Below are 18,335 nucleotides of genomic sequence, written 5' to 3'. Positions count from 1 at the left end.
GCCCAGGTTTGATGGCTGGAGACAGCCCTCCTGCCCAGGTTTGATGGCTGGAGACAGCCCTCCTGCCCAGGTTTGATGGCTGGAGACAGCCCTCCTGCCCAGGTTTGATGGCTGGAGACAGCCCTCCTGCCCAGGTTTGATGGCTGGAGACAGCCCTCCTGCCCAGGTTTGATGGCTGGAGACAGCCCTCCTGCCCAGGTTTGATGGCTGGAGACAGCCCTCCTGCCCAGGTTTGATGGCTGGAGACAGCCCTCCTGCCCAGGTTTGATGGCTGGAGACAGCCCTCCTGCCCAGGTTTGATGGCTGGAGACAGCCCTCCTGCCCAGGTTTGATGGCTGGAGACAGCCCTCCTGCCCAGGTTTGATGGCTGGAGACAGCCCTCCTGCCGCTGGGAGCAACAGAGCATCGTCTTCTCTAGTCTCCTCTACACTGTGAAGAGCACGCACTCACACATGACCCTGTCACAATGGTGTCAGAAACACACCTTCCCTCCGCCCAGCTTACTGCCTTGGCAGACTCCTCGCCTTTAACACGCCCAAGTGCAAAATCCAAGGCTCCTCAGTTCACTTCATCCATCAAGTTAATCATAAACAAATGACAAACATAGTTCAGATGTTCCACTCAATAATGTTTTGTTCAACGAGACAAAAACACAAATACAAATAAGAGATATATATATTTTAAGCAAAGATATCTGGAATTAAGTAAACCAATCTTTTTTTTTTCTTTCATTGATTGAATGATATTTGGTAGAGAGCGGTTCAATACTGGCACACACCACTGTCGAGGTCTGGCTAATACTCAAGGTGTTCGGTCTCACTACGTTATGCTTTTGAAGTCGTTAAATATATTCACGGCTAAACTTAAGAACACAACTATAAAGCAAAACGCTTCTACTTCTGAAATAAAACCTTAGCGGAAGGGGAAAAACACACAACACACAATTACATGAAGGAAAAAAAGAAAAAAAAAAAAAACGAAATTAAGGTCCATGGCTTCGCCTAATGCTGACTTCTCGTTCACGCACTCTCTCTGAAGCGTCCACCCTACAAATTGTGCATCATCGTAACTAAACAATCATTGGTAAATAGGTAAATCTATATACGTTATTCACACGTGTGTATTTTGTCAACTACACACCACTGGTGGATTACATTCACCCTGTAACCCCCCCCCCCCCCCCCAAAATGCCCCTACCCCTCCAGCGGTAGAACTCACATATCTACCAGTACAGAGCAGCCTAACACACACGCACACACACACAGAGTCACACAGACATACACACAGTCACACAGACATACAGTCACACTAGATTCATCAGGTCAGGAACTTCAGATGAGCGCCACCCGCCCCCCAAAAAAAACAAAAACAAAAACCAAAAAAACAGTACAACAATACAATCATATTCTATTTGTAAACAGGTAGAAGCCACTTGACTTGTTGTTGCATCTTCGGACACAATTAGGATCAAGGCAATGAAATGTGGACGACTTTTGCACTGTTAAAATATTTATAATCAACCAAACAAGATTATTATTATTTTTAAGCTTTTCTGGTTTCTTTCCTTTTCAAAACACCATTTGTGGCAATGACAGCGATTCAAAAAAAACGACAACAAAAGAAAAAGAAAAAAAAAGGTAATATTTCGCATGATATTGTAATTACTTATTGAAACATTTAAAACATTTTGTGAGACATGGAGGGGAAAGAAAAATAAAGAAACGCCTCTCCGTAGGCTGTGTGAGAGGCTACAGTATGCATAGATACAGATTTGCCTTTCTCTTGGTTTATAAGTCCGACAAGACAGAATATTTCCATTGACAGTCAGTCACGCACACTCACACTAAACACTCCCCCACTGTTTTTCTTACACCAGTGGAGCGGAGGAGAGGAGGAAGAGGAGGAGAGGAGGAAGAGGAGAGAGGGAGCACTGGGATTTCTACTGCCCCATCCTCCAGCCCCAACCCCCCACGGCCCCTCCCACACCCCCTCTCAAAAGACAGCATATTGAAAGCAGTGTGTCGAGCTTCTCCAGCTTAAAGCAGTTATTTGGCAGAGAAAAAACTTACAGACCTATACATAGTTTTCAGTGCTAGAAGTTGGATTTTCCTTTCCTACAAGGAGTAGTAGTTTTTTTTTTATTCAACTACAAGGGGGGAAAAACTGGCTTGATTTCCTGAGAACCATTGCTGGTTATTTAGCAGACAAAGAGGAATAGTTCAAATAACCAACGCCATGGCCAAAAACACTGATCCGAATTCCCAGAGTTACAAAGCATCGTCTTCATCCTCAATACGAGATTAAATTCTTTTTTTGTCACATTTTTATTTTTTTTAATTTTTTTTTAAAGGTTTTTGATATCACTTTTATTTTTATTTTTTTGTATTTTTCCGTTTTATTCCATTTTCTCTTTAAAATGAAGGAAGAATGAACACACGTTCCGCCTCCTAAGTCTTGTAAACAAGAGGTTGCAGTGTGGCACCTCCAAAACAACATTGAAAGCCTATTCTGAAAGTGCTGTTCCCCCCTGCCCACTAGAGGGCTAGTGGGAGGGGCTTGCTAGATAGGCCCCACCCCCTATACTAGGGTGGGCGGGGCTTGCTAGTCCCAGCTGCGGCTACAGTCCTTTGCACTGCAGAGCTCAACGTTCTTTAGTTTTAAAACACAAAATTGGTGCAATACTTTTTAATGTCACTTTTAATATCATCAGATAATCCTCCTAAGTCAGCTTTTTTTCTTCTTTTAACTATCTGTTGATCTTGATCTCCACGACAACGCAGTAAGGTAGGCGTGCCAAGGCAGAGAGGAGCGCATACACACACACGTACTCACACACACATGCGCGCGCACGCGCACACATACGGCAAGGACCTCAATGAGTAAACAGCTACACTGGAAAAACTGGCTGCTCCCTCTATATTGCAGATTATATATACTGAGAAAAACCACATTCAGTGCAAAGTTAAAAAAGCTCATACTCCAACATTGTCAGCAAACAAATGCAAAAAAAACAAAAGAAAAAAGAAAAAAAGAAAACGTTAAAAATAAAAAGAATTGGAATTCAAATAAACATGATGAATGAAACAAAAAAAGATAATGAGCTCGATTGAAGCTTTTTTTTCGGTCTGAAAGAGCACTACCTGGAAGCGAATATCCATCCGTTCACATTATAGAATTGGCCTGAATGATTCAAGTATTCCGACTGATATGTTTTTGGGCTAAAACAAAGTGGACATATGTGCAGAGAGAGAAACGTAACTTGTTTTCCACAGGGGAGACCCCGTTTTTTTTGAATATCTTGTAAGTGAGTCCAACTAGTGCCATTGCGTTTTTTAACTACATTTTTTTCAAGTTTTTTTTTTTTTTTTTTTCTGGTGATTATTGATGATTCTCTACTGACCCCTCCTCGGCCTGTTTGATTGACAGGTGGTTCACATGGAGTCCCCGGCCCCTGACAGGTGATCCACCGGGAGGAAGGAGCTGATTGGAGAAGGGCTGCTGATCCTCCCGCCCTCGGTACCACTGGGGGTCCCCCATAGGCTAGTGGAATAGTTGGGCCCGCCCCAGAGGGAGGAGCTGTGGAGGTCGCTGCCATTCCATTGGTTGGGTTCAGGGACGCGGCTGGGGAAGGGGTGGGACTGATCCATTCTGCTCTGAGAGGAGCCGATGGCCTGCCAGCCCGAGGAGGGAGCGGCCAGTGACTGCCCTTGTGCAAAGAAACGGTTGATTTCCTCCTCGCTGGCGAACTCAGCCAGAATAGTAGTGTTCCCCAAAACACACCTGGAGAGATGGAGAGGGGTTGAACAGGTGAGACGGTGTGTGAGGCTGAAGCACCCAGTGTGTGTGCCTAAGAGAAAGAAAGAGGCTGAAGCACCCAGTGTGTGTGCCTAAGAGAAAGAAAGAGGCTGAAGCACCCAGTGTGTGTGCCTAAGAGAAAGAAAGAGGCTGAAGCACCCAGTGTGTGTGCCTAAGAGAAAGAAAGAGGCTGAAGCACCCAGTGTGTGCCGTGTGGCGTCTGCAATTGGTCTAAAATATCTATAATATATAAAATAATAATATTATTTTTCAGATTTTCCCCCATTTTCTCCACAATTATACTTGGCCAATTTATCCCCATGCTGCCCTGTTAGCTGCCCCGGTCGCTGCTCCACCCTCTGCCGATTTGGGGAGAGCAGAGACTAGCACCATGCTTCCCTCCAACACATGCACAGTTGCCAGCCGCTTCTTTTCACCCGACAGTGGGGAGCTTCACCGGTAGGACGTAGCACGTGGGAGGATCACGCTATTCCCACCAGTTCCCTTCCACCCCGACCAGGCGCCCCGACCGACCAGAGGAGGCGCTAGTGCAGTGACAAGGACACCTACCCCCAATCCGGCTTCCCACCCTCAGACACAGCCAACCGTGCCTGTATGGACGCGCGACCAAGCCGGAGGTAACGCGTGGATACGAACCTGCAACCCTCGTGTTGGTAGGCAGGGAATCTACCACTACACTACCCGGACGGAAATTGCGTGAACGTTATAATAGTGTGCACTTATCACCCAATAGCCTAATGCAGTAGGCTATCATCTCCGTTGCATTTTCAAACTGGGGGGAAAAGAAACGATTCAACTTTTACTTGTTTACTCACCAAGCATGTTCCTAACCCTACCTACAGCCGCTTTGGCAACGATGCGCACCCTATACTAGGGCCTCAGATGGTAATGATCCGCACTCGCGGGAGGTGCGCACAGAGCGGATCATTGTTTCTAAACATGCGGCTAGCAGCTGGTAATGATCCGGATTTCACTGCATGTTTACAAGGGGCTGAAGGTCCTTACATGTGCAGAGAAAGCCTGTCTGTGTAAATCAGATCCTTACATGTGCAGAGAAAGCCTGTCTGTGTAAATCAGATCCTTACATGTGCAGAGAAAGCCTGTCTGTGTAAATCAGGTGCTTACATGTGCAGAGAAAGCCTGTCTGTGTAAATCAGATCCTTACATGTGCAGAGAAAGCCTGTCTGTGTAAATCAGGTGCTTACATGTGCAGAGAAAGCCTGTCTGTGTAAATCAGATCCTTACATGTGCAGAGAAAGCCTGTCTGTGTAAATCAGGTGCTTACATGTGCAGAGAAAGCCTGTCTGTGTAAATCAGATCCTTACATGTGCAGAGAAAGCCTGTCTGTGTAAATCAGGTGCTTACATGTGCAGAGAAAGCCTGTCTGTGTAAATCAGGTCCTAAGGCTGGGTTCACACCGGCGACCCAAGCCTTGCCTATGCCTTGCCTTTACCCACGCTTTTAAATAGGCGTCCGTTTTAGTCAACGGGGCTGTGTACACCGTGCGCCTGAGCGTGAACCCTGCGTGTACTCACGCCTTGCCTGTGCCTTGCCGATTTTATCGTTTAGGCGTGAGTTCTATTTTCAAGCCGACAAGGCGCGTGCAGGCAAGCTTCTTCTGTCAAGCCATGAAAGAAAAACGCGACAATATCCATGGGAAATGGCAAAGTCAACTGAATTTCAAAATAAAATGGAGTTACAACAGTGTTGAGCAGAGAGAGAGAGATTGAGGGGTGGCTATCACGTGGGGCTTTCTCCCTGTCTGCAAACACATCTTCATGAGAGAGAATAGCGACCGAAGAAGCAAGCTGGACAATGTTGTTGTGCCAGCACATATTCTTGCAAGATCACCTCTCTAAAATGTCCGACTATAGTCAGACCTGGTTATACATATCCAGCATCAATAGAACATTAAATATATCAGATTTATTTTACCTATGATAATTCGGGACCACACATGAAAAAATACAGTCGGGAGAGAGGAGAGGCGCTTGTGACTCGGCTCAGGTTCAGCGTGGAATAGGCGTGCGGTGTGATCGCAAAAACGTGTAATAGGTTCACGCCCAGCTCAAGGTCTGCAGGCGTAGGCGTGGGTTGAGGCAAGGCAAGGCGTAGGTTCTGTGTGAACTAAGCATAACATGTGCAGAGAAAGCCTATCTGTGTAAATCAGGTCCTTGCAGAGAAACCCTGTCTAGGGTTGTGTGATGTCATGAAAATACCCATCGTGATTGTTTTACAGTGAAACATCGTTTTGGACGATGGCATCGTCGCGGGTGGGGGGAATAATTAATGATTTATTAATTCGCTGCGTTGCTGTAATTCCATTTGGCTAGCCGCTGCAATGCGTTCACGTTAACAACACAGGACAGCTGAGCTCTATGATACCAGCGGGCTTTGATAGCCTCTGCTCTGTGCTGCTGTAGCTAGTATGGAGCGACTCCAACTTTCACTTTGGAAACAGGAGAGTTAAATTCACAGTTGAAGACTTGTACTCACTTTGGGTTGAAAACAGGAAAGAATGTGAAGTTTCTCCTTTGTCTTAAAAAGTTTTCACAACACAGCCGACTTCTCACGCGCTGGGGACGCCCCGGCGACATTAAACAATCGCACCCGAAGCAGAGAAGCAGTGGAGCGGAGGAGGGGGAGGGGAGGCTTCCCTGAACTGAACTGGGCGCGCTTGTTTAATGCCGCCGGCGCGTCCCCCGCGCGTCACGGTAAGTGGACTTGGCCTTTTTTATTATTAAAACGGCACAATTTTAATTTGAACAGATAATTAATTACGATGATCCGATGTAGAAGGCTCAGAGGTCGATGGGGGGTCGGCCCAACCCTAACCCTGTCTGTGTAAATCAGGTGCTTACATGTGCAGAGAAAGCCTGTCTGTGTAAATCAGGTGCTTACATGTGCAGAGAAAGCCTGTCTGTGTAAATCAGGTGCTTACATGTGCAGAGAAATCAGGTGCTTACATGTGCAGAGAAAGCCTGTGTGTGTAAATCAGGTGCTTACATGTGCAGAGAAAGCCTGTCTGTGTAAATCAGGTGCTTACATGTGCAGGCTCTTCTGTGCCTTGGCGGCCTCGTCCTTGGAGCTGTAGCAGACCACGGCGTTACCATGCGGCAGGTTGAGGTGGAATGTGATCAGAGGACCGTGCTGCATGCAGAGAGTCCTCAGGGTAGAGCCATCAATCTGGGTCACACACACACACACACACACACAGTGGAAATGTATTTCAATGCCTTTTTAAGTGAAAAACAATTGACATTAATACACCTTCCAAATCAAGATTTCAACATATTTATTGTCACTCCGTTGTACAAGTGCACACGTGTGAAATTCTTATGCTAAGGGGCTCCGTTCCAGGACATACTGCATACAGCAAATACGTATACAAGTACTTAAATACAAGTACATGAATACATACTAAATACTACAGACTATAAATACTACAGACCCGTCGCCCTGTGGTCATGAAGTCCTTCGAGCGCCTTGTCCTGTCCTTAACTCTCAAGGACATTAACAGACTGTAGCGCATCATCCGCTATGCTGAGAAGGTGATCGGATGCAACCTGCCCTGCCATCCCCTTCAGGACCTGTATGCAGCCAGAACACTGAAGCGGTCTCGTAAGATCATCGCCGACCCTTCCACACCCTGGCCACGAGCTCTTCAAAACACTCCCCCTCGGCAAGAGACTGAGGGTCTATTGTCTGTTGCCCGTCGACAATCAGGCCGGTTTTCCCTCTCGAAACCTGGCTTAAAACCAGTATGGCACTAATAAGCTCCCCTTACGCCAGTGTCCTCACATGGACCCCGCACCACCGTGGCCAGTAGCTATATCCGTATTACGGCACTAGTAATTTTGCTCTCACACTGTCAAAACCAACCACCAAGGCCCGTAAGCCCCTTCCACCAAGGACCTCACCAACAAACCACACTACCTCCTCCTGAACTCACCCGAATCCCCCCCACTGACATGACCCCCCCCCCCAAACGTCACTTTGCAGCTGGGCTTCACTCGTTACTTAAGTATTACAGCTGCTTCTTCTATCAGAACTTTACGCCATTAGATTACTCTTGCTAACTACATCGTGCACCGCTTAGACTGTAACTCATATTTAATTTAACGCCTATTTAACTCGGACTGTAAATTCACTGCCTATTTAACTCGGACTGTACATTAATGTAAATGTAAATTCATATTTTATGCCTATTGAACACTCCTCCACTCTGTGTATATATTGGACTGCACTTGCAACATTGTGATTGTCTTTTTGTTGCTTTTCCTATTTCTTTATCTGAATATTGACATGACCGCTACGCTGCATAATGACACTAAGACTAATTCCTTCTAGGTAATCTTGCATATTGTGGCAATAAAAGTGATTCTGATTCTGAAATAAGGCAAATAGAAATAAAATAGAATAAGAAAAATAGCACCAGGAACCTTTCAACATGCAGTGAAATCCGGATTATAACCAGCTCCTAGCCGGTTGGCCTGCATGTTTAGAAACAATTTGCCGGGTTATGCGCACTCCCGCGAGTGCGGATCATGACCATCTCAACCCCTAGTATAGGATCCGCATTATAGGAAAAGCGGCTGTTGTTTAACACTGGCAGCTCATGATCCAGATCATGTAGCTGTTATGTCTGAGTGGGCGGGTGGTGGCACTTTACAAACCATTAATGTCCCATAATTATTTTTCATGAATGGACGTAGCGTTAGTTACGTGGCTGGATTATTTGGAAGAGAGCCAAATTAGGTGAGTAAACAACTAAAAGTTGAATCGTTTCTTTGTCCCCCATCTGCCAGTTTAAAAATGCAACAAGGGAGATGATAGCCTACTAGAGTTGCGCGATCTTGACCTCAGTCAGATCGTCAATCGCCACCCTTTGACATCGCCAATACACGATGTCATCGCGCACATGGCTAATTAATATGGACGTTAACATTAATAATAGCCATGTGCTTCAGCTGCGCCCTCGCTGTACTTTGCTAACTTAGCATCGATGCTAGCGGGACTTACCCAGCTATTGTCATTGCCTGCTTTTACTGCTGCATGCTGGTAATGTTAATCCCATCATTCCCATGTCAGAATAAGTCTCCAGATTTGTCGCTAACGTTAGTCTCTTCTGAGAAAGATTGTCTCCAGGAAGAGGGTCTGAAAAGTTTTCTCGAGTTGGATGCAGCCAAGTATTGTGCGAGGCAGCCATTTGAGGCAGCCAGTGTTGTGTGACTGTGAGCGTCCAAGCTAACACAGCTGCGGAGAGGAGCTTATTTGGTTATGTCGGTGAGAGGAGCTGACTGACTGACAGCCTATATCGAGACATAGGCCTAGCCTAACTTTTGTGGGGAGAAATAAATTGAAAACTAGTCAGATATGACTTGAATGCCACTTGCAAAATAAATCACCCACAGTGATTGACGACGGTGCAACCACTATTTTGACTGGGCGGCTTTATGTAACAAAGGCAAGCGCTCATTTTTGGCACATTGCCACCCCTCGTTATTGCCTGAATGGTCGGAATGGATCCTCCGTTAAAACGGCATGTTTTTGAATGGGGTTTGGTTACAGATTCGCTAAAGCTGTTTCCATATCACATTTCTTGTTATCAATACATGCTACCGCACCCCCTCCCCCCGCCCACTGGCAGAGAGAATACGGACCATTTCCAGCTGTTTCTAAACACAGACTCCTCATGTCTAGAAAGGTAAAACCGGAAAATATCCTGCTCTGGCTAGCCGGACATGATCCAGACTTCATGTTTAGAAGAGGCTTGTGTGTGATTGTGTGTGTATCTTAGTACCTGAGGTGTGAGATTCTTCAGAACTAGCCATTGGGTGGGTCTCCCTGAGCTGCTGCTGCTGCTGCTGCTATCGCCCCAGCTGGAGCCTGCCGATACACAGTGTGGACAGTTATAAACACAGTGTGGACAGTTATACACACAGTGTGGACAGTTATAAACACAGTGTGGACAGTTATAAACACAGTGTGGACAGTTATACACACAGTGTGGACAGTTATAAACACAGTGTGGACAGTTATACACACAGTGTGGACAGTTATACACACAGTGTGGACAGTTATACACACAGTCTGGACAGTTATAAACATAAACACACTGCCACACTATTATATGGGCCAGAAGTGATCGTTTTGAGGGGAAACGTTTGTATAATTATATCATATTTTCTTAAATAAAATAGCTGCATTATTAAGGGACCAGTTGTTAGAATTGGCGGAGCCTGCAGGGAAAGAGTGCACCTATCGTAGCGGAGGCAACATGATTCCATCAGAAAATCGATTTCCCACCCGTGCATGATAAGGACAGTAGTCTGAGTAAACAGCCTAATCAAGCTATAACCATAGCTCCACTTAACTGTGCATGTAAACGTACTGAGTTATAAACATACACTACGTCAAGGTGTTACTGAGATATGACGTTACAGAGCTTGAAAATGGCATTGGTGAAGTCAGTGACCTTAGTCTCAACACCAGACCCATGAGAGTTCTTACACTGATGCACTACGTTACTGCATGCTGCAGATCTCTCTCTGGGTCTGGGACGATCCCTTCAGCCAGGTGGTGTAGGAAGTGAACCGTTCACTTGACCAGTGATTGGCCAGTGGTGGATTCAGCCTTCACCAATCAGTAACGATTTTGCGATCAGTGACGGTACGGGAGGCGCAGCCCATTTTTCGAACCACTCTCTCATTGGCGCTACGACCTGTCACTCATTCAATTTCAACGCCCCCTAGACCCGCCCTCAAATACCAGCGGTGGCTGTGAAGGCTCATTTATGTAGTATGCCGAGCGCAGCGATTCAACATAATATTTGAGCCTGGGGAGAGAGACTACAGTGACCTTGACCTTTGACCACCAAAATGTGGCCGTTTGAGGCAAATTAGATGAAATTCCGTCAAGGCGTTCCTGAGATATCACGTCAACGAGCGGTCGCGATGTCACAGTAACCTTGAACTTTGACCACCAAAATGTATTCAGTTCATCCTTGAGTCCAAGTGGACGTTTGAGGCAAATTCGAAGATATTCCATCAAGGCGTTCCTGAGATATCACGTCAACAAGGTTTAAAATGGCGTTCGAGAGGTTACAGTGACCTTGACCTTTGATCACCAAAATCTAATCAGTTCATTCTTGTATGCAAGTCGACGTTTGAGCCAAATTGGAAGAAATTCCGTCAAGGCGTTCCTGAGATATCGCGTTTACAAAATGTATAAAAGTGTGTTTTATCCTGTTAAACCTGTTCAACTTGTGTGTGTGTGTGTGTGTGCATCTCCCTCTGCCCTCACCAGGTGTGTATCTGGACTCAGTGGAGCCCCAGCCCCCGAGCCTCAGGGCGGAGGCGTCCCAGCCGGAGGAGGCCGAGCTGGGCTTCTGGCCGGTGAGGCCGGGCGGGGGTCTGGAGGGGGCCTTGGGAGGCAGGGGGACCTTCCACAGCTCGTGGGCCAGGGAGGAGTTGGACACAGAGCCGCCGCCGGGAGACCACTTGGACTCGCTGGGTCTGGCTGCAAGGGGAGGGGCAAAGTAACACCTTTATAGTGGCCACTCTTCACGTCCGTTCTCATTCTCATGTCATCCGGGAAACATTTGACAAAATGTCTAGCAGCATATATGATTCTTCTAACACAAATCTAGAGGGCGCTTGGTGGTGCATAGCTCCACCAAGGCACGTTAGGCACCGTGGAGGAGAGGCTTCGGAGGAGATCCAAAGACACTGGAGCACACGGATCAAGTGTATACATTTTTATTTATTCATTGACTAACGTTTCGATGCAGGGCACCTTTTTGTGATATGTGACATCGCCATAGTGGGGCCAACATGACTTTAAGGGGTATTTAAGGCCTGTAGGACTGAAAAAGGAGGAGGAAGAGAGAACCTTATTCAGAAGAAAAGCATTTTTTTTCTAGGTTTGAGGAAGATAACTCACTGCACTCAAACTGCAAAACTCCTTTCATCTCTCTGTAGTTTTTACTGGTGCACTCACCCAGTCGCTCAGAGCTGAATAAGCACAATATAAATAGATCCCCCCCCCCGTCTAACTGGTGTCCATCAAGAAGATTTGGACAGAGATGTAGGAGGAGGAAGGAGAAGAAGATGGACAAGCTCAAATATAAACTCAACAACTACTCCAGACATGGAATGTGTACCTGAAGTGCTTTGTGCTGTACTGGTGAGGGAACCGCTGTGGCTGGAGGCACGAATGGATGACCAGGCACTGTTAGAAGGCATCGTGGTGTTCAGTGATGAGGATGGCCCTGAGAGAGCAAGAGGGAACAGTGAGTGCTTTCTGTGTGTCTGTCTGTGTGTGTGTGTGTGTGTGTGTGTGTGTGTGTGTGTGTGTGTGTGTGTGTGTGTGTGTGTGTGTGTGTGTGTGTGTGTGAGAGAGTGCATGGGTGAGTGTGTGCGTGTTTATAGTTGGGCTGTACCGTTGTTCCTGTCCCTGAGGTGGTCTGTGTGTGTGTGTGTGTGTGTGTGTGTGTGTGTGTGTGTGTGAGAGTGAGAGTGAGTGTGTGCGTGTTTATAGTTGGGGTGTACCGTTGTTCCTGTCCCTGAGGTGGTCTGTGTGTGTGTGTGTGTGTGTGTGTGTGTGTGTGTGTGTGTGTGTGTGTGTGTGTGTGTGTGTGTTTATAGTTGGGGTGTACCGTTGTTCCTGTCCCTGAGGTGGTCTGTGTCGCGGACGGTGTTGATGGAGAGGTTGTTGATGACACTGCCGGGGGTCACATAGGGGTCAGTCTCAGGGTCAATATTGGGGTAACCTTTCCAAGGCTCCCCGGGCCGGAACTCTGCAGACACACGCACACACACAGTTAGCAATAGCGGCTTCTCAAAGACAAGACTATTGTCAGTTAAGGGGCTTTACAGCAGGTAAATGGTGCACAGTTTGACAAAACGTTGCTCTTTATCTTTTATTTAGCTTGCTGAGAATTTCAAGGAAACCTGTGGGGTGATAACATGTACCCTGTCATGGGTTGGATGAGATGGAGCCTGTGGGGTGTGTGTGTGTGCGTGTGTGGGGTGTGTGTGTGCGTGTGTGAGTGTGTGTGTGTGTGTGTGTGGGGTGTGTGTGTGCGTGTGTGGGGTGTGTGGGTGCGTGTGTGTGGGGGGGGGTTTACCCTGTGGGGTGAGATTTTTTTTTTATGATGGACATTGCAACTACTGTATCTCACAATATGATTTGCTAAAACGATATGGGTTTCCCGGTTCGATAAAGTCACACGATAAAGCAGTTCAATAGTTTAATGACAACAGTCTTGACTGTGCATTGATCACACTGACTTGCTAGAATATAAAGCACAAGCCGTTACAAAGTGGAAATCATAAATCATTTGGATGCAGAACTTGTGAAATAGTGATGGTCAAGCATCTCATTGTACATTTGTGTATTGTGACGCATTGAATTTTGACATGGTTCCATCCTTAGTGTATACTTTTATAAGTCTGCACCAAAAAGCAGCTTAATGGCAATGAACTATGGATTCCCTGTCTTATCCTAGCGACCCATGTTTATCTGTGTGGTGTATGTTGTGGTGATTGGTTCCGTGTGTGTGTGTGTGTTTGTTTTTTGTGTACCTGGGGGCCAGGTGACAGTGTTTCCATGGAGAGGGGGGGAGTTGGCACGGGGGGGCCAGCCATCACCCACCGAGCCCATTGATTGGCCGGGAGGACTCAGGGGGGAGGGGCCAGGAGACAGGAAGTCGTAGAAGGGAGAGTCCTCCAGACGCAGCCCAGACGACATAGCACCTGTGGGACACACATACATACACACATTAGGACATAGCACCTGTGGGACACACATACATACACAGATTAGGACGGAATAGCAGAAAATTGTCAGAACACCGTCTCAACACAACCCATGCAAATCCTTTCTAAAGCTTTCTCAAAGTCATCACAGGTCATGACTAGAGTTCAGATCATTAATACTAACAACAACTAGGCCAATAAAATCTACTAAATAATCTACAGTCCACTTCTGTATGAAGTGAACACTTCTGTATGAAGTGGACTGTAGTCTGTAGTTGAGTCTTATTCTCACGTTCACTGAGATTAATTTACAAGTCTTCACGTTCACTGAGATTAATTTACAAGTCTTCACGTTCACTGAGATTAATTTACAAGTCTTCACGTTCACTGAGATTAATTTACAAGTCTTATTCTCATGTTCACTGTACAGTTACTGCTCTTTGGCTTGTAGGGAACCTTTATGTCATCCGGGTTAGGGTTTACTACAGTGGTTCAAAGTGGGATCTGGGGACGCCCAAAATAGGGAATACTTTATGTTCACTATAATTCCAACCATAAGTAACAATGGCAATGTATGACTGTTTTGGTCATGGTTCCATACACTTTCTGTAATAAAACAATCAGATGGGGGTGGGGGTTGGTCTGTGGTCTAATTTGTGTCAGTTTAGGGGTCCTTGACTTGAAAGCTTGACAACCACTGCTATACTACACACACACACACACACACACACACACACACACACACACACACACACACACACACAGACGCCCTTCCGCACCAGGTTTGCTGTTCTGCTCCAGAGGGTCAGTAGCCCAAAGTTTCTTCATCCTGGACTGGGGCGGCTCCTTGTAGCTCACAGCTCCACCACTGCTACCACCGCCACCCATGTCCAGGGGTACATTCAGGTTAGAGTTCAAGCCTAGAGGGAGGGCCAATGACGGAAGAGTGGGAGGGAGGAAGAGCCAATGACGGAAGAGTGGGAGGGAGGAAGAGCCAATGACGGAAGAGTGGGAGGAAGAGTGAATGACAGAAGAGAGGGAGGGAGAGTCAATGACGAAAGAGAGAGAAGATGGCCAAGAGAGACGAGAGACACCGAGCAGGAGAGAGGGAGAGCCAAAGAAAGAGGGGACGGAAGAGGGAGATTACAAACTAGCCTGAATTATTGGTGCATTTAATTACTGCTTATTATAATTGGTATTGTATGGGGTGATATTGTGTATGTACACCTGAGATGAGATATGAGACATGTGATATGAGACATGTGAGATGTCCTCCTTGAGCACAGTAAGACAAATTCCCAGGACGTTTGGTTGATAAGTGAATAAAATAATCAATCTAGTGATGTTAATTTGAATCACCTTGATTAGTGGCTAGCTGCCTACCTAAAGGGAAGTTGCTGAAAGAGCCGAGGGGGGCGGGGTCCTTCTGCATGTCAGCGGCATTGTGGGACATGTAGTTGTCCAGGTAGGGTTTATGGGGCGGGGCCTGTTTCAGCAGGGAGGGGTCCAGGTGCCGCGGCGGCTGCATCATCGACGGGGACGAGCCAATAGGACGAGTCTGAGGATGGAGGGGAGGAGTTAAAGAGCAACCACAACCAATAGAACGACGACAAGGAGGGGGAGACACTTCTGCGACCCGACGTAAAAACGTTTGCACCGAGGGGACAGACGGGGAGATGCAGAGACATTACAGGGTTCTTACACATTTTCAATTAAAAAATGTACATACTTTTTCCAGGACCTTGATTTATTTTGAAAATGTTGTCTGGTGTTCAATATTATTGTGGCTGTACAACATAAAAGGTAGAATTATGTGTATGTATCGGACGTGAACTACAACATTTTCCAGACTTTTCCAGGCATTCCTAAATTATTCAGACCTGCGTAGGAACAGACATTAACACACTCACACACACCTGTTCAGTCTGTCGTCCCACAGACAGGGCTCTAACACACACACACACACACACCTGTTCAGTCTGTCGTCCCACAGACATGGCTCTAACACACACACACACACACACACACACCTGTTCAGTCTGTCGTCCCACAGACATGGCTCGCTGGCTCTGAGCTTTCTGCTGCTGCTGCTGCTGCTGCTGCTGGAGGAGGAGACGCTGCCCAGGGGCGGAGACAAAAGGAAGAACCAGTTAAGTAACACTTTGACAAAGCAGCTTGCTGATGTGAACTATGGTTCTTGGAGTTCTCTATCATGTTTCCTCTGCTTGATGGCATTCAACTCTTTGTTCTTTACAAACCTATGATTGATGAAAAACATCAAGTATGGATCATGGCAGCTCAGCGTCTGATACAAATCTAAAACCAAAATGTACCGTCTTACTTATTTAGCTGTCAATGTCATCTGGGTAGGCTGCCCACATATACTCAATAGATGCAAAACCCTGATGTGTGTGTGTGTGTGTGTGTGTGTGTGTGTGTGTGTGTGTGTGTGTGCGCGCGTGCGTGTGTGTGTGTGGACCTCTACCTGTAACTGGTTGATCTGGTTGAGCTGAGACAGCTGGTTGAGCTGGGAGAGTTGGTTGAGGACAGCCACCTGCTGAGGGCCAAACAGAGGGTTCAGACCTCCGTTACCTCCGGGGTATTTCAACAGGGATGGAGGGACCTGGACCGGACAAGAAGGTGGTGTTGTTTTTTAGTTCGTCCAACGCCATTCAACTTTTCAAATACAATGTTAACGCACATCAGATGGACTACAAATAACCGCCTCGCGGTTGCATGCCTTCGCCAACAAGTCAAGTTGCAGTTTGCATCCATGTCTGTCCAGACTCCTAAAATACAGTACGTGTCACAGTAACCTTGAACTTTGACCACCAAAATGTATTCAGTTCATCACAACAAAGGAAGAATCTGGAGCACACGGGTCACTGGTGAGAAGGTTTCTTTAATGGGCTAAGTGCACCAACGTTTCGACGCAACGCGTCTTCATCAGTTTTTTCTTTACCCTGATGAAGACACCAGTGACCCGTGTGCTCCAGATTCTTCCTTTGCTGTGATATCCTCCTGTTCTGAGAAGCACCGACCTCCCTCCGTGGGGGAGCTGAAGCGCAAGAGATTTCCTTCTTCAGTATTCAGTTCATCCTTTGAGTGCAAGTGGACGTTTGAAGCAAATTTGAAGATATTCCATCAAGGCGTTCCTGAGATATCGCGTTAATAAACTTTAAAATGGCATTCGAGAGGTTACAGTGACCTTGAACTTTGACCACCAAAATGTACTGTAATCATTTCATCCTCGAGTTTAAGTCGACGTTTGAGGCAAATTTGATGAAATTCCGTCGAGGCGCTCCTCTGGATATCGCGTCAACGAACATCGGTCGGACGGACAACCCGAGTCCTTAATGCCTCCGGCCTGGCTATCGCTGGCGGAGGCATAAAGAGGGAGAGGAGATGGGACTTTTACCTCAGAGGGCAGGGTGGGTGGAGGTGTGTGTGTGTTTTACCTGAGAGGGCAGGATGGGTGGAGGTGTGTGTGTGTTTTCGAGAGGGCAGGATGGGTGGAGGTGTGTGTGTGTTTTACCTGAGAGGGCAGGATGGGTGGAGGTGTGTGTGTTTTACCTGAGAGGGCAGGATGGGTGGAGGCACTTGGTTGCGGAGGTTGGGTTGAGGGGGGACCTGGGGCTGGGGGCCGCCTCGGCCCTGTGCTATGCTACTGCCACCCAACATGGGGTTTACATTCTGTGGAGACATGTCACACAAACGCATGTGTCACACAAACTGAGCAATTGTTTTCACAATGTAAAAAAAACAAAACTTAATTGAACTGTTATCATGACTTGTTAAAAAACACCAAAACAACAATTGGGACAGAACGGCACATGTGATATTATGCAGGCGACAATGACGCAGAAGAACAAGCCCATCCTCTCACACTCACCTGCCGAGCGGCCCCGGGGTTAGAGCGGGCGGGAGCCGGCCCGGAGTCGAGACAGGGGATAGGCTGAGCAAAGTTGGACGGGGGGAAGCTCATGCTTTGATTGGAGGAGTGCTCCTCAGAGGCGGGGCTATCGTAAGCAGAGTGGGAAATTGACATCTGCGGTAGCAAAGCCGGGCGGCGCAGAGGACGGACATCACGGCAAGCACAGAGGAAGGGCACAGCAAGCACGGCAGCCGCAGAAAGAGAGAGAAAGAAAGAAATAACAAAAGAAAGCAGAGGTTGCAATGGAGAAGAAGCCACAGTAATGGTAAACCAGAAGAGGGCAGGAAGAAGGGAGCAGAAACTCAAGGTAGAGGAAGAGAGGCAGAATCAGGAGGAAGAGACAAGCAGCGTTAAGCGCCACCTACAGGCGAGGCCAAGCCAAACAAAAGCACTTTTTAAAAGACAACAAAGGGTAATCAATCATATAGCAAGATCCCAAATCACTAACACATCAACAGATTGTTGTCACTTATCAACAACAAAGCATCAAATCACTAACAAATCAACAGACTGTTGTCACTTATCAAATCACTAACAAATCAACAGTCTGTTGTCACTTATCAAATCACTAACAAATCAACAGTCTGTTGTCACTTATCAAATCACTAACAAATCAACAGTCTGTTGTCACTTATCAAATCACTAACAAATCAACAGACTGTTGTCACTTATCAAATCACTAACAAATCAACAGTCTGTTGTCACTTATCAAATCACTAACAAATCAACAGACTGTTGTCACTTGTCAAATCACTAACAAATCAACACCTCTTCAAAACAGCCTACAATATCTGACTTTTACCTCTAACCACCATTCCATCTCT

At 46.7% G+C, this 18,335-nt stretch overlaps 1 protein-coding gene across 1 annotated transcript in view; it reads right to left on the bottom strand.

The window, feature by feature from the left end:
• Positions 1-2,006: 2,006 nt before the first annotated feature.
• The window catches only part of LOC310788563 (trinucleotide repeat-containing gene 6A protein-like), a gene marked incomplete at its 5' end in the record, with an annotated part of 42,510 nt that continues 26,181 nt past the window's right edge, over positions 2,007-18,335 (bottom strand). The window contains 13 exons of the mRNA XM_083650096.1: positions 2,007-3,780; positions 6,863-7,002; positions 9,620-9,705; positions 11,122-11,337; positions 11,981-12,088; positions 12,476-12,616; positions 13,404-13,574; positions 14,357-14,497; positions 14,961-15,135; positions 15,608-15,694; positions 16,063-16,200; positions 17,151-17,270; positions 17,470-17,625. Coding sequence (XP_083506222.1) covers positions 3,432-3,780; positions 6,863-7,002; positions 9,620-9,705; positions 11,122-11,337; positions 11,981-12,088; positions 12,476-12,616; positions 13,404-13,574; positions 14,357-14,497; positions 14,961-15,135; positions 15,608-15,694; positions 16,063-16,200; positions 17,151-17,270; positions 17,470-17,625 — 2,028 coding nt within the window. The 3' untranslated portion in view covers positions 2,007-3,431. The remainder of the gene's footprint in view (positions 3,781-6,862; positions 7,003-9,619; positions 9,706-11,121; positions 11,338-11,980; positions 12,089-12,475; positions 12,617-13,403; positions 13,575-14,356; positions 14,498-14,960; positions 15,136-15,607; positions 15,695-16,062; positions 16,201-17,150; positions 17,271-17,469; positions 17,626-18,335) is intronic.

Source organism: Poromitra crassiceps (genome assembly GCF_964638095.1).
Source record: "Poromitra crassiceps genome assembly, chromosome: 13".
Taxonomy (NCBI): domain Eukaryota; kingdom Metazoa; phylum Chordata; class Actinopteri; order Beryciformes; family Melamphaidae; genus Poromitra; species Poromitra crassiceps.
The sequence above is the reverse complement of the archived record's forward strand: the minus strand, read 5'-3'. Positions and strand labels throughout refer to the sequence as shown.